Genomic DNA, 16,557 nt, shown 5'->3' on the forward strand with positions numbered 1-16,557 from the left:
CAATGGTCTCTCTATTTTTAAAAACTAAACTACCTCCTTTTTGTTTCAATAATTCTTCTTTTTCAACATCAGTACATATCTGCTGCTGTTTATTACGATTACTAATGATGCATGTTTGACTGTTCATAACGTGCACCTGTTCAAATGCAGACAGCAATGAGAGTTTAGTACGGAAATAGGAGTTACGAGTCCAAATACCGTTGCGGACCTGTTTCCCACTGCAGACATTGTTTTGCTGCTTGGAGACCTTCTGTATGTTCTTGCTTTAATCTTTCTTCCAAAGTCGAGCCCTGTACTTGTAATACAGCTGGAAAACTCGAAAATATTCTGTGTTTCAAAACTTGTGTAGGAGGACAAAGATGTGTAAGAAAAAACAACCAACCACCAAAACAAAAGCCCCAACTTAGCTCCCCAGAGACCTGGAACCCCCAGGAATTTTTGTTTGTGCTGGGAAAGTAGTACATGACTTCAGGCACCAAATGAATGAGATGCTTCTCTTGCAAGGCAAAGATGTATTCTTTTCAGAACTGAGAATGGGAATTACGAGAACCACGATGGTGCCCTGTTATGTTGTTTCTGAGAAGAGAGCTCCTCTGTGGTTGATCTTACCAGAAACCACGATGAGAACATCAGGGTTCAGTTTTCTCCTCAGTCATTCTGCGTCTATTTCTCTTCTCCTCCCCATCTGTCCCTTCCTCTTTTTCACTGTTCCCTTTCTGTCCTCAGCTCTTCTGTCTTTACCTTTTTTGTCACTGATCTTCCATAGTTTCTTCGAAAACAGGGTTGCCCCTATCCATCAGAAGATGGACCAGTGACAGGGCTGTACCTGCAGACCTGCAGTTAAGTTTGCTTCCACAAGCAGATAGCACTAAGCTGTCTGCTGTTTAAATATCAGTTCATCCTGTTCTCACAGGCATTAATCCAGGAACATTATTTGCCTGCTACAGTGGGATACTGCAATGCCAAGGGATATTTTGTCTGATTTCCACCTCCAGGCTTTTATTTTGACATTAAAAAAAGCAGACAAAAATACATTGTTACCATTCAGAAAAATAATTCATCATCTGTTTTATATGAGCGTGGGTAATGGAGCTGGAATTAAGGAAACGTCGTCTTTGAAATATGCCCAGACTTCTGAATGAGAGGGTTTCCCGAACAAACTTCTTCCAAAGTCACATTTCAGACTTGCAGGTTCCACCAGCAGGACCTCTGGCAAGGCTGGCAGGAGCATGACTGCAAACGTGGGGAGTTTGGGAACAATTCTCTGAGCCTGGAACCACACCAATGCCTGAGTTGCAGATTTGTGCCTTGGCAGGACAGGTAGATCAGAAGAAGTAGAAGTCATGTGCTAATCTCCGAATCGGAGACTTTAATCTCTTGAAGATCAAAGGCCTAAGCCTGGCCTACGCTTAGATTCTGCTCTGGTATAAGACCAGTATAAGTGTGCTTAAGCTCAGACCTACAGATTAATGTTTGAAATGCCTTATAAAACGTGGCACTACCTTATAAAAAGCCAAGCACTTGTAACCTACTCTAATTCAGCAGGAGACATCCTCTATACCCATTTTGTTGCTCCCTGTCCTCTTGCAATACTAGAAAGAAAAGAGCATGGAAACTTCCACCGTTCAGCAAGAAGCACAGCGTGTCCTCAGATAATCCCTTGTGGGGCTGGACGGTGGAACCAGAGCCAGGCTCTGTCACCAGGGCTCCCCGGCTGGTCAGAGGGATGTGTTTGTTCCCAACCATCCTTTACAGCGTCTCGAGATAAATGGCTCCACACTGACCACTACAATTGCTTCATGGTCCCAGGAGAGATGCTATTTAAGCTAAAGAACGGCACTGGAATGAGAACAAATGTGTCTAAACTGGACATAATTGCATTCACGCTGATTATTAAAGGAAGGTTCCTAATAAAGTTTTTGAAGAGCAGCCAAAATTATTAAAGGGGCAAAGAAATCCCTCATATTTTTAAAGTAGAACTTGGCACGTTTTTTTGAAGATTTATTGAAGTTGGGCTGCAGAGGAGTCAATAGTCTCAGCAGTCCTTTAACCTTCTTCCCTCTGATCAAGGGGCCTCTTGGTAATTTAGCGTCATTTGTTAACTCTTACCCACACAAGCCTTTGCTCTCTACCGGGCTGATGTTGCTCTGCTGTGATCACACTGAGCTCTGCTCTCCAAAACAGGAGCAGAAATGGCCATCTCCCATATGCGTGGTGATGTGTGAGAGACAACATTCTGTTGAATTTGGTGTTGAAAGGTCCACTCCCTTCACAGAAGTGTATGAAAACTACTTTGCTCTATGCCAATGTTGGTCTCATTGGAAAAAAACACCTCCCCAACATATGAAAGCAAAATCCCCCAAACTGAGACATTAAAATGAATCATGTTCTTGAAAATCTCCTTTTTCTTCCAGTCACAAAATGAGGCTGGCAATACTTACATGCCTCTGGGAAGCCTTTTGGGTAAGAAAATCCTCATGGCATGCAAGATCTTCTCTAAAAAGAGCATAATTTGCCTAGTGATTTGCTTTTATTGTTCTGATATTAAAAAAAAATCTCTCTACACAAATTCTGGAGCGTTACACTGAGTTTATTTTGAAGAAGAAATCAAAGAATGTTTTTTTCATCTCTGCGCCAGATGGAAAGAAAAAACAAACGTATTCCACCCTAAGAAAGAAAACACATGAGAACTTTCAAAAATTTCTTTAGCCAAGTTTTTTTTTTTCTTTTTTCTTTTCACTAAACAGCATGGAAAAAGTGAGGTGGAGATGGTGAATGAACAAATCAGCTCTGGTTTTAGGAAGGCCTGGTTTCTGGGGAACAAGGGTCTTGTCCGTAAGACTCAGTGCTTTTCCACCTATGGATATCCACACCACCTTTGAGTGAGTGTGGGCAGGCACTGGGAGCCCTACAGCTGCCTCCTCCTCCCACTCCTGCCTGGGCAGTGGGAGAAGCGGGGTGTCCCAGCTCGGGGGACTGCCAGGCAGGGGTGGCTGTCCCAGTGCCGGCCCCTCACCAGCACCAGCCTTGATGCCCGCATGTGGCAGCCCAGAGCCCACTCCGGGGGCAGCTGGGTGTTCGTGGAGGAGCAAACATCTCCAGGGTGCATACAGACATGTGCAGAAGTGAGGGGGGAAGAAGCAAAGCCAGTTTTAAGGCTGGGGCTGCAGATGTTTTGTTCCCTTTGGGTGCTACCTCTGCATGAGCTGCTGTGCTTTTGACCAAGGAAGCTGCACTGGGGAAAAGTGGCTTTGTTTTCTCAGACGTGAATCGACTCGGCCGTCTTTCTCCTACTCGCTGCGGAGCAGTTTCCTCCGACAGCCAGCAGCTGCCCTCCAACTGGCTCCTCGCCTTGCCAGTGATCGGTGACTAGCTCCTGCTACTTGCTAAAAACAGAGCAGCTACTTGCCAGGAACAGAAAATTAAACGAAGAGGTCAGCCATCTGAGAGAAACAGCAAGATCAGATTAGCCATTATGAACAGCCAGTTTAAGGTAGACTCAATAACGGCTAATCTGGGGACTGATCCTGCTCTACTCAAGACATCCTTCACTTGGGGGCCCAGCTGAGGTGCTTGGCGTGCTTGGACAGTGAGCTGCAAGAGGGAGTTCTTGCTTCTTAAGACCTTCTTAAAGGTCTTATTCAGCTCAGACCTTTAAAACCAAGTTTCTAGCACTTAGGTGCTGCAAGAACAATGCGCTAACACTGCAACTGAGGGATAAAATAGCCACACTCATGCTTAGAACTAGGACAGTGAAAGTGAGAAGGAAGGCTTTAATGAGAATAATTTACATCACTTTGATTTTTAACACCTATGAATGCTTCTGGCTCCACATCTCTCTGATTTCCACATCTCTCTTGGTTGCACAAGCATGCACAGAGTAAAAATCATTCACTTCCATGTCTCCGCTTAGTGCTTCCTTTATTGAAACAGTTGCAGGTATTATTTATAGACATCAAAGGGGATGAGAGTTTGAGATCTATAAGCTCTAATCAGCTGAAGGTGTTTCCAAATAAATTAATGAAACGAGTCAGAAATTACATTAAGAAATCCAGCACTGGATGTAAATCACAATGACTTTGCACTCTGTCTCCCTTCCCGTCCCCTTCTTGCAACAGTCCCAATGCTTGCCAGGTATATGAACTTGCATTTAGTTTGATGTAAAACAAGAAAAAAGGAGGATGGAAATGTGTACTCAATATGCCAAGTTACAGTATTTGTGCATAAGAAGGAAAGCCAAAACTCGAGCTGGGACAAAAGAATTTCCTATCAGTCAAAACTTTCCATGGAACCTGCGCTATCTCTCAAACCATACATAAAGCAGATTTAACGGGGATGTTTTCCAGACCCCTGTGGCAGCTCTGACCTCCATGACAATTTCTTGGCCCTTTCTGGTGTCCTGCTTGCATCCTTGTCAATCTCTCCTCTCTGTGATGGGTTCCTGAGCTGTCTCAACACTCTCCTGGTCCTCCCAGTGATTCCAATCTTTGTTGCCATTTAACACCTCCGTTTCCCTCCTGCAGGAATGCTGGGTCAGAAGGACGGTCTGTCTCAGGCCGCCTGCCTGCTCAGGCCAGATTTTAAGGATGACTGAAGATGCCAGGCACGCAACTGCAGCATCCCTCTCCAGCCAGTTCTGCCTGACAGCTACACTCTTTGCTTCAGACGTGGGAACAGAGAACTTGAGCCCAGGCACATTTCATTTCTCAGTTAAAGGTGGATAATTAGAGCATTATTACAGATAATTACAACCCAGCACTGAAATTCACTTTGAAACAAGTATTTAATTCATAAACATGTTGCATCCTTAAAGTATCCTGGTTCAATGGCTATTTCCATGCTAAAGCCACCCAACTGCGTGTAGTTTAGCACAGCTGCTGTGCTAGTTTTCAATGAGCTAAGCAGCTACTGCTGATAAACAGCCATTTCTGTAACCTTACGCAGGCATAAATGCAGCTATAGCTGTTGATCATCGCTGCGCAGAAAACCTCTTTAGAGGGAGTGGAGGACACTAGATGACTCTTGGATCATCTCGTCTCGATATGTACCATCACTGCTACTGCTGAAGGAAGAGAAGGATGAGATCAGGCTGAGGAAACAGTACAGCCGGGGCTTACACAGAGGTTTCTCATGAACTTCGTTTGTAAACAGAAGTCTATCACGTCAGTGAAAAGCAAGAAGAACTTCATTTAACATGGCAGATGCTCAGAATGGGCTTATTTCACCTAAATAAGCCAACATTCAAAACAAAGGTAGCAGTGCTTCTAACTCAGAGCTCTGCAAAGCTCCACTCACCAGGGTTTTGTGATGCTCTCTGGGCGTGCAAAGTAACAGTTTTGTACCTCATTATCCAAAAATAGCACTTTAACATTATCTCCATAGACACTGTGTAAATATGTATGTAAACACTACAGCGTGTATCTATGCACAGCTCCTAGGTACAGCATGACAGGGTGTATAGCAGAATCATGTTGTATTCAAAACCTGATGACAAAGCCAAAAGAAAAGTCTCAGGAAATCCAGACTGTCTGAAGAAAAGCCCTGCCTCCAAGATGGCGACACGTGGTTTCTGCAGCTGCAATGTACAGACCTTTTGGTTTTAATTAAACACATGTGATTTTCATGTTGTTCCTGTCTCATATCTAATACATACCACAGGACAGATTCCCAAATGTAATATTTTGCGTATTCTCTTTAAGAAAATGACAGTTAAAATTAAAAAGCCACCTCCCCTGAATGAACATGGGAGGGAGTGTAGGATGTAGGAAAGCAGCAGTCTTTAACTGGTTGGTCTTAGGAGCAATATGTGAAAATCTGAAGTACAAAATCTTTTCTCTTTCCAACAGAGCTGGAGTATTTCAGCAAACTCATCTGCATTCAGCCAAGGTAAACGGCAGGTCAGGAGGCGATGGAAAAACAACTCTCCTTCCCAAGAAGCCAAAACAACTTCCTTCATGGTACAGCATTTGGCCGTGCAAAGAATGTAAAAAACCTGGAACAGAAACCAGCATTTCTCCTAATGAACTTTAACTGGTTGCTAATTTTTTTAATTCCTGATAAGCAGCACTGCTGCCTAGACAACGGCTCACGGGACCATGGAGGAAACTGGCTGGGATGATGATATCATCTCATGAGCCACACTGCTTTCTGTTTCGCAGCATATTTTATTTTCTAGTTTGTTTGGGAGAGAAGTACTGGTCCAAAAAAACTGAGAGATCCATTTACAAAAAACTTCGGAGAAGTGCAAGTTGATTAGACTTTCCTGAGTATGGCATGTTTTTCTTAACAAATTTTGAAATTTGTCTTAAAAAGAAACATGTTTCAGTGTGTGCAGCTCCTTTGTTTCTACTTTCATAAAATCCTTCATCTGGGCTTGACTTGCACTGTGGTAGCACCGACTGGGGTAGAATTCCTCACAAGAAAGGAGAAGGAACAAAAACATTTCAAAATCATTTTAAAAACCTGGAGATTTAATTCTGTGGCATTTTCCCGTGAGTAGAAGGCAGGCAGGCAGGCAGGATGGCAGAAGGCAGGCAGGCTTGAAAGAAGGGAGGTAGGCAGGCAGGCAGGCAGGTGAAAGAAGGAAGGAAGAAAGACAGGCAGGCAGAAAAGGCAGGCAGAAAGGAAGGAAGGGAGGCAGCTAGGCAGGAAGGAAGGAAGGAAAAGCTTTTATGAACACGGTCTTTGCATAGTACCCCGATGGAACACTGGCTGTGATCAGAGCTATAATGAGTATCTAGTCCTTAGTCAACTTAATTGTTACACACACAGACTAGACTGCATATAATAAGGAAAACACTATCTAAAATCTGCTTTAAAAGTTATTGAACCAGAACAAATCATCTGGGAAAGTACAAATATTTCTAACTGGAAAAATATTTCTCTATAGCTGAGCTAGGTCTGACAGCAAACCTTACTGAATTATTAGTACCTTTATTGTTTTCTTTGGCCCCTGTGCACTATATTTGTAAAAAAAAAAGTCAGTAAAAAAGAGAACAATTGTAAAAAGCAAATATTTTGTACAAAAATACAAAGTTTTAAAAGCTCTTAAAAGTATATTCCATATTATTGATAAGAGTTGGACTATATATATATATTTATATAAAATCTATATATTCGTGTATCTGTATAATTTTCCTACATTTGGGATTTTAGCAAATGAAACATACTGTTTACACAGTTGCTTTATATGTTTTTCTATATGAGTGACCAACACTCTTACTCAGATTGACAGAATGTCTTTTCTCAGAAGACACAAATTGCTTATGTATATGGTTACTGGTTGGGAAGAAAATCTATAACAGAAATAGTCCAACGGTATTTCCTGATGCTGTGGGTTGAAAGGCCTCGAATAATTGCAGGATGCAGGAGAAGAGTTGCTGCTGAATTCCTCTATTCTTTTAAACAGTTTTCAGTGCTTGCTTTTGCTTTTTTTTTTCCAATTTTGGTAGACGATGTTGTGCTCCCCCAGGATTTTCTTCTTCTTTAGGTAGATTTCCATAATATGTAGGTATCTGTAAAGTCACAGCCTATTAAACTCCAAATATTTGCCCTACAGTGTGAGAGAAAAAAAGAAAAACAAAGAGAAAAAGAATCGTGTAAAAAGCCTGCAAAGATTAAATGCATTTCCAAAACAGAAAACTTACAGAAATCAAGGTATATCAAAACTTTAAGTGGACTCATATTCAGATCCTGTAAATCCTGAAGGATAAATATTCGTAAACCGTGAAGTTTTCCTAAAATAACAAATGTATGTAGGAAAACGACGGCAAATCACATTGTTAGTTACACGTGGTCCTTCACTTTTGACACTCCAAGTTATACACACACAAAGCTTATTCAGCACTTGTTTTGTTTTGTTTTAGGGGGGCAGTTTTTGTGGATGGGGTGCAATTTTGGCTCTAGCTGACATTTCCACCTGCCTTCACTGAAATTCAGCATACATGTTTGCAACAGGACCAGCCAGGCACCCTGGGCAAAGCAATGTTTGAATAGGTTGTACGGAGGAGAGAATGTTGCGGGCAGAGCCGCGAACACAAATTCCACCTAGCTCTGTGATGATGGGTTCTAAGCAGCCATGTGAACCACCTGCTCTTTGCCACTGCAGAAATGCCTGTGTCACCAGAAAGAGATGCCCCATGGCAATCACCTGGGTGACTGCTGGGCTGCATTGGCAGTTTATGAGTCCGCCACACCAGCTGCAACAGACGAGTTGCTCATGGCCTGTGGACCTGGCTGCTCAGCCCTATGGGACATCTCCTGGCAGTGGTGGGAATTCTAAGACCTCTTTAGCAGCCACCAAGTGCCTCCTGTTGCACAAACTTTTAAAACAGAGTCTTTTTGTTTTTCGAAGGCTGGTCCCTGAGCCATCCTAGAAGCCAGCTTTCCCCCCTGCGTAGCCATTGAGTCTACAAAAAAAGCTTCCAGTGTAGCCAGGGTCAGACACATGTGCTAAACCACGCTTGAAATTTTAGGTGTCTAAAGTCTACAGGAGAAGGTCAAGATGCAGAGCATGCTATGCCTACAATCAGCTTGAAGGCTGCTCTTTTCTTGTGGTGAAAGAGCACAAGAGCACAAGACTTATTGCAGTAAATCCAGCATCTGCATTGCACAGAGAGACAAAAGCCCACATTGACCTGGATCAGAATAGAAGTGCTCGAAGTGTGACTCCCTGTCTTCCTCAACAAGGCAGTGCCATAGCATCTAGCCTTATGCCTGGATCTTCTCCTCTTTAGCTGTGGAAAATTTGCTTGAATTTGGCCTGCTAGAGGTAGGGTGAAATAATCAAACCAAGCACCTTGCTTACCTTTGTCCATCTCTTTTTCACAAATGAAATTGTTAACATCTTCACAGTAGAAGTCGTTCCAGAGCCCAGCATAGATTAACCCAGCGCAATCTTCCCCTGGCCCATGCCCATGGCTCCAGTTATCAGGTTGCCCTGTTTTCCAGTTTCTTTCAACCAAAAAGCAAGAGATATGATTGCACAACGCAGCACACGTGACAGTTTTTCACCGCAAGAAATTAACGAAAACATCATGAGATCTGTTCCGAACGGGAAATACACGTTGAAACAAACAATACATGACTCTCGCTGAAAATGGAAAACAGATGTATTACAGAGAAGGAAATCTATTCAGCCTGGGGCTGCCAAAACTCAGAGACCTAAAATAAGACCAATGAACTTTATTTTAGTTTCTGAATGTACACGCACATACAGTGGGAGTGCTCCATGCTCCGTGCGCATTGCTCCAAGCCTCCAAAGCCTGCGCACCGCGTTCCTGCCAGCAGATGGGACTGAGCAGAGCCGGCAGGCTCACGAGTGCTGCCTGGGGTGGGCAAAGGTGCTCAGCCCTCTGACCGCACCGAGGTGGGCCTCTCGGGAGGCACGGCAAAGATTTATCTGGTTTATGGACCCATGTTTAGATAAGGAATGTACAAAGTATACATACACATATCTTTTGAGATAGTTAGCTTTGACGGTGAAACTTCACGCAGCACGTAAAAAGCTTGCAGCAAGTGTTTCCTCATCCTGTTTTTGTTTAACAAGTGAGAAAAGCTTCCAACCTCCGGACTTAAAAGCTCAAAGAAACAGGTTGTCGAAGGTAGCTTGTGATTGCTGGCTGATACGGTCTATGCTCAGCTAAAAAACACGCCTGCCTGACACAGAGCGTCTGACCAGGCACCTGGGAGGACACACAGCTTTCCAGAAGTAATGAAATACTTTGAAAATCAGTAACTGACAGCTCTGAGGTTACGACAGGGCACCTAAAACCACGGTGTAGTGGAAATCTACTGAAAGCAGCGGCTGAAGTGGGAATGAGCCACAGTGCTGCCATAAAGAGAGAGAAAGATGAAAACGGGGAGGGAGAATAAGGGAAAAATATTACGGCTCATTTGAAATGCATCTGACTTTTTCCATGTTTCTCATCAAAATGAACACCAATAAGATCACAGCTAATCATTTTGTAACATCTGACTGACTGTAGTCTGTTTTTCTGGAGCACAGCATGCTCAGCTCCATAAATTCTTTAGTCCACTCCTCAGTATTAAAAATTTGGGTGGCTGAAATCTGTTCCATTTAGGACAAATTAGGTGTAGCCCTAGGATTCCTGGAGAGCTGCCAATTCAGTTCTCAGCTGGCCGAAGCATAGACACCCTTGTTTCACGCATTTTCCTTATGTTTAATGCTTTCCACTCGTATTTGGTCTTCACGTAAAGGCTGGTCATTTTTTATCAGAATGAGCACTCTATTTATAGCCACTTGTAATGCAAATAAGAAAAATCCAAACCAAGACAGCAAAACTGTCTGTGCTTTCGATCTCAACTTTGTAATAAAAGTCAGGAGCAAATGTTTCGGCAAGAAATGCTGCGCTGTGTAGCTATGTGATTCTTTCATTCAACATTCAGTTTTCTTCCTGGCAAGAAAAGAAAGCCTTATGCATGGAGAAGGGAGAGAGAAAAAAACAGTTCAACAGCACCCTCAGTAATGAATTATTTCATTGGCATCTACAACCCTCTAGATCCACTGGATAATTTCTATATGCTGCTTTTAGAAGTGGCAGCAAGAGTGGCAGCATCTGCATAAAACACCATTGTTTTGTATTTACGTACGTGTAAACTGGTATAGATCCATCCAGCCATCTCCATTCATTTTCCTTCTCTGAATCTGTCAGTCCAATCCAGAAACTGCCTTTCCCCAAAATCTGCCTTTTTATCCATTGCTGTGGAAGAAAGATCTTAATCCATAACAAACACACACAACTGTCTTTGGAGCCAATAAGCTACACTGGTTTCATGAGCATCTCTGTTATCAGAATAAGAAGGGCCAGAGAAATTTTTCTAAGCTGAAGATATGTTTCAGGAGTTGGCCATGCGATTCTTGCCCACACTAGAATCCATTGCAGTGCTTGCACGTGAGGTAGAGAGAGCTAGGCACGAAAATTACATTGACATAGAGTCACAGCCAACATCTTACAGATACAAACTGAAAAAACCCCAAAGAGTAAGCAGTTGTATCTAGACATCCCCACTGCTATGTCGCCACCAAATAATTATGTTGAACAGTGGTAAAAGTATAGCTAGATTTGTAGCTAGACTAAAGATATTTTTGGGTCACAGTAGTCTTAGGCTGCATGTATTAAATCAGACAATTTGAAATTAAATTATGTTCACCACTGCAAAAAATACATTTTGGATAATATGCAAGGTGTAATAGACTCCAGCTTTAAAGATTCAAAACTCCTACAATTCTTGCCAGCCTTTCTGGCTCCTCTGTGCCTACCACCTTCAGAGTCAGCACCAGCTCTGCTTACACTGCCCTTCTGCACATGGAGAAACTGCTGAGCAGGCAGAGGGTGGACAAAACGCTAACTGGAATCAATCACTATCTCCACTGTATGAATTCATGATGCTCCCAGCTTCCCTCTTGTCTTGTGGCTTCCACATGTTAAATAACTTCAAACTCTCTCATTGAAAAATAGAAAGAGAAGGTAATTACCTGCTCCTCTTTGTTGTTTATGATAACCAAGCGTGATGCCTTCTCTTCACAGAATAACTTCGCGTCTTCAAAAATTTCTCTTTCAATTGAAAAGTAGTAGCACTTTTCTGTGTAGTTCTTCCAATGAGGAGAACAACCTGTGATGTGAAATTTTTGTGTTAAGCCAGTTATGGGTAACTCAACGGGCCAGTGGTAGCTTTCTGCATAGGGCCAATAACAAGTGGGAGGATCCCATACCCATCTACAGCATGCTACTACCAAAAGTACTTACATACAGTTTAGGAATTTACTTATCAGGATCCTGACTGTGAAATCAAGGCCAAACTGTGTGGTCAAGGGGATTATTTATTCCTCATATGACTGCCGCCTTTTCTTTAGCTGTAAACGTTAACTCACAATAGTTTCAGGTCATCAGAAGGAAGACCAACAGGTATGGCTTCACTTAACAGGGCTCTCTGCGATAAATCCCAGAGATTCAGTCTAAGGTAGCAGAGGTTATTTGAACCATAACTACGTGGCGAGCACCCTCTGCTACATGTATTTGTATCTCAGCAAAAGATGCACGTGGAGCATTGGTAGCTTACCGTTAGCCTCGGGCACCGACGTAGGTTCACTTTGTAGCGCCATTGGCATCCCTGGACCTGGCGGCCCCGGTGGGCCAGGTGGGCCCTTGGGACCAGGCAGCCCAGGGACTCCAGGTAGCCCAGGGAGTCCTCGAGGTCCTGGTACTCCTGGCTCTCCCACAGTTCCTTGCAGGCCTTGGAATCCTGGGGGGCCTTGTGGCCCGGGTGGACCGTCTTTGCCTTGTGGACCTGGTGGTCCCGGGTCCCCGCTTGGTCCCGGCAGACCCGTCTTGCCAGGAGAACCTCTCTGACCTTTGGAGCCAGGCGATCCTCTTGAACCTTTTCCTCCTTTCTCTCCTGGTGGCCCAGTTGGCCCAGGTGGGCCCTTCTCACCTGCAGGTCCTGGTGGTCCAGGCTCTCCTTTCTCTCCTTTTTGTCCTTTTAGGCCAGCAGGGCCAAGAGGACCTTGAGGGCCCCTGTCACCTTTAGGTCCCCTGGGACCAGGAGGGCCTGAAACAATGTAAGGATGCAAAGTGGGGATACAGACAGAAAACAAACCAAAAAGCACAAGTGGGGTCCTTGTTTAGTGTATCATCTCAGACCAGCAACACTGGGTATTCAGCACCGTGAAAACTGGGCTAACAGCTGCTTCGAGAAGTGCTGGTAAAAGCACGCCTGCTCCTCGGATGCTTTATACCGTTACTCTTTCCTCAGCCTCCACAAAACACAGGATACAGAAGAAAATAATCTGATGCACTTTGTCCTTCAAACTGGACAGTGACACCGTGGCCCAGGTTGCCGGCCCAGGTGCCAGTCCCTGCAAGACACGCTCCCTGCCGTTGGTGCCCACAGTCCTGCGCGTTGGTGCTCCCGTTCCCTCCCTCTGCTACACTGCCTTTTCATTCCAGCCCCATCTCTCCACTCTTAGACTACAGGACTCTTTCTCCTGCAACGACCCTGTTTGCCACTCTGACAATAATGGGTTGTCAAAATTGGACAAAACGACGGAGAGTGAGCAACAGCCCAACTGTGGGAAAGACCAGAAGTACTGCTGCTAACTGGCTGGCTGTAACAGAAAAGGGAACCATGCCCACAATAGGAAATGGCAATATTGTGACAGCAATACCAACAAAATAATTTTGGATTCTGGTCATGGATGAGCAAATGCCTTACTAATCCCCCCACCACCCCGCCAATCTACATCATTTAAACTCCTCCAGAGATAAATTCCTAAAGTGGAGTCATTTAGGTCTGCTTGAAATGAGAAAGGTTAAGATTACTGACATGTAATCTTGGCTCTAATTCAGCCTTCATTTATGTGGAGCAATGGATTTATATTTGTGATTAGAGTTTTAGGCCTGTCTGGTTCACATCAGGTTGGAAATATGAGTGTTCTTTTCATTTGGGATAATACTTCGCTGGGAGAAACCTCCTAAATTTGATGCTATTTATTTCTGGAGAAAATAAAATATCCCAGGATTAAAAACTAAGCAAAGTAGGATGTTTTCTGGCAGACTAACAACTGGCTTAAAGTGAAATAGCAAATTGTTTTTCAGAAAGGGTGGACGTTTCTGGGAATAGTCCAAATAGTATATTTTTTAGCCATTTCCTCCTTAGCAGGGATTGGTTTCTTGAGGTTCCACACCTTCACTAGCTTATTTTAGAGCCTAAATCAAAAGCAGATCCAGTCAGTCAGTCAGTCAGAATAAAATTTTGCTAAGTCAGAACCTGCTTTCATAACATCCCCATTCTAGCTATGTAAAGAAGGCACAGGAAAATTAATAAGGACAATTCAAGCTACATTTGCATTTCTGAAGTTTAGGATTAGATAATGGAAATCCCCAGGAACTGAAGAAGTAATGCAAGCAGGAATTCAGCACAGACCATTATAGGCATCATTAGGCAAGCTGCATACCTTGTAGGATAGTGAAGTTCTTGATGAGCTGGCCATGTTTGGAATCTACCAGCTTCATTTCTTCCATGATTACCGATAAATTGGCAACTTCAACATCTAACCTTGACCTCATCAAATCCTGTTGCATCTTGAGAGATGCAGAATCTAAGCGAATATTGGCTAGTGTGCTGTTCATAAAAATCAGCTCATCTGAATGTTTACTTAAGGTGTCTGTACAAGTGGTCCTAACCTCATTGAGATTGCTAGTTAGTGTCCGTAGATGATGAGCAGTGTAGCTGATGTTGCTAATGATGTTGACTATATCAGTTTCAAAGACCTGGAACCTCTCTTCTAGCCGGTTGAATTTGGCAGCAGTTCTGTTTTCATATTCTTTATGCTGCTCCTGGAGATCCTTTAGATTTTGTTCGTTGGCTTGCGCAATTGTGGTGATGTTCTCCATTTGCCCACTGAAGGAGCTGAGCTGATTGTTCATGTCTTCAAGTGTATCATTGTTAGCTTTTGCCATTGCTGAGTTGTTGGCGGCCAAAGTCTGTAAATTTTGTACTTTTTCCTTAAGCCAGTCGGTGTCCTTCCGGGCTTGAAGGACAACCTGCTGCAGATTTTGAAAGTCATTCTTGATTCTTAGTATAGCCAAGCTTGTATCTTCCATTGACTTCTGCAGGACACTGATAAGATTTCTTTGCTGTATTTGTGTCAGGTTTAAGTTGTTCAGATTCATAATGACCACATTATGAGAATGCACTTGGTTTTGCAAGTTTGTTTGGATATTACTTGTGTCTTGTTGAAGATTGTTGATATAGCCAGTATATGCCTGAAGAGTCTTATTGACACTGATGATCATGAAAGAGTTACTATCTAAGGCACTTCTCATTTGGCTCTGTCTATCATCTAATACATTTCCAGACTCTTGCAGCTTCTCCAGTGTATCTTTGTTTCTGGTAGTTTTCTCTGCAATGTCATGAAGCTGCTGGCGAAGAGCCAGAATGTCAGATCTGAAGCTAGACAGTTCAGTGTTAGTATTCATGGCTTTTTGTCCAGTTTGGTCATCTGTTGTACAGGAAAAAAAAAAAAAATCAAAGGCTTTAGGATCAGTTTTTTAAAACACAGTATATAAAAGCACAGTGTATTTTAAGTACAGTCAGATAGTCAAAATGTTCTGTCAATAGAACTCCTGTGCTATCTTTTCCAGAAAAGAGAAATCACTAAGCAGAGTTCTGCCACTAGACAGATAAAAAAATCAATGAGAAATCAGTGAAGACCTTGAGTCTTGCTGAGGAGAACAAAATGGTGATTCTATCGTCATATATGGGAAAAACTACCGTTAGAAACTGATGAGTATATGCAGTGAAGCAGTGCTGTATTCTGAATGAAAACTGAATGGTAAACAGAATTAAAAATATTAAAGAGGTATCAGTAAGTGTATGTTTTGAAGTCACTACTGAATTTTGCTGAAAGGTCAGAAGCAAATTTTAGCTGGTCATATTTTCTTCCTCCTTTTCCTGGAAGGTGGAATATCTTCACTGTGATTTAGTACATATAGTTCAATTTTTAAAAATCTTGGGTTTAGTTTTTAAAAAGTTCTAAAACCTGTTTTAAAACAATCTGGGTTAGAGACAAAAGCTTTGCCAGCTACTCCAGATATGACAGGATATGATGTATTTCCGGTTTTCTCTCTAATATATTACTATTACTTTTAGCAACATTTATTTTGCTGTTGTTGTTTCCTCGTGTTCTGAGTTTGAGGAAGGCAAAACTTTTAATTTTTGAGGAATGTCTCTGCTCTTGCTTACATTGCCCTACAGAATACTTCTGGAAGCTTGCTGGAGTGTGATTAAGCTTTTGAGGCTGCACAGCTCATCAGCCAGGACATAGAAACCAAGGAAATAATCAGTCAATACTCACTTTCAGGGAAGATTCCCTTTCTTGACCTTAATCACTTCCCTCTCCTACATGCAGTCCATACATTTTTGTCCTCATCTAAGTGTAGCCGTATTTATGTATTACGCGTCTGAAGTCCATCATTTCAGATGACTCCAAGAGAGACCGGGATGTTTTTCATAAACTACAGTGAATAAAGCCATGTGTGGAGCTTTCTTCCGGTGTGTTTGAATGAGTCATGATGGCGAACATCAAATGGTGGCTTGTGAGACTTCAGTCTAAAGTGTTTACGGAGTCTTTTGTGGATGGTCATCTTCCTGAGCACAGCTCCTCTCCCTGCCACTTGTCTCACTCCAGGATTTTCTCAGCTCTGACTCTATGTTTACCTCTCAGTTATAGCTCAAATTATATTGTGTTCCTCACAGAGCTCTGACAACTGCCAGGTCCACATACAGCTAATCCCTAATCCCTGAAGGCCTGCCTTTCATTCACCACATGCTGTTATCCTTCTGGCCCTACAGCAGTTCTCTTACCTTTATGCCTCCCACACATATTGCCCCATAACTTTTTTAACTTCCTCCATGGAAAAGCCACTTAAATGGGAACTGATGGTCCTGGGCATCTCACTGGCCATCCATCCAGCAGCGTGCAAAAAATTTGTAGGCATGAATGAATCAAAGGTGCTCCAAGTTGTGAAAATTTAA

The 16,557-nt window shown here is 42.9% G+C and overlaps 1 protein-coding gene across 1 annotated transcript in view; it reads right to left on the bottom strand.

Moving 5' to 3' along the window:
- Positions 1 to 6,913: 6,913 nt before the first annotated feature.
- The window catches only part of COLEC12 (collectin subfamily member 12), a 100,449-nt gene continuing 90,805 nt past the window's right edge, over positions 6,914 to 16,557 (bottom strand). The window contains exons 5-10 of the mRNA XM_075416378.1: positions 13,976 to 15,022; positions 12,082 to 12,570; positions 11,498 to 11,634; positions 10,612 to 10,721; positions 8,807 to 8,952; positions 6,914 to 7,552 (exon numbers count right to left, since the gene is read on the bottom strand). Of these exons, the coding sequence (XP_075272493.1) occupies positions 7,533 to 7,552; positions 8,807 to 8,952; positions 10,612 to 10,721; positions 11,498 to 11,634; positions 12,082 to 12,570; positions 13,976 to 15,022 (1,949 nt within the window). The 3' untranslated portion in view covers positions 6,914 to 7,532. The remainder of the gene's footprint in view (positions 7,553 to 8,806; positions 8,953 to 10,611; positions 10,722 to 11,497; positions 11,635 to 12,081; positions 12,571 to 13,975; positions 15,023 to 16,557) is intronic.

Source organism: Opisthocomus hoazin, chromosome 3, assembly GCF_030867145.1.
Source record: "Opisthocomus hoazin isolate bOpiHoa1 chromosome 3, bOpiHoa1.hap1, whole genome shotgun sequence".
Taxonomy (NCBI): domain Eukaryota; kingdom Metazoa; phylum Chordata; class Aves; order Opisthocomiformes; family Opisthocomidae; genus Opisthocomus; species Opisthocomus hoazin.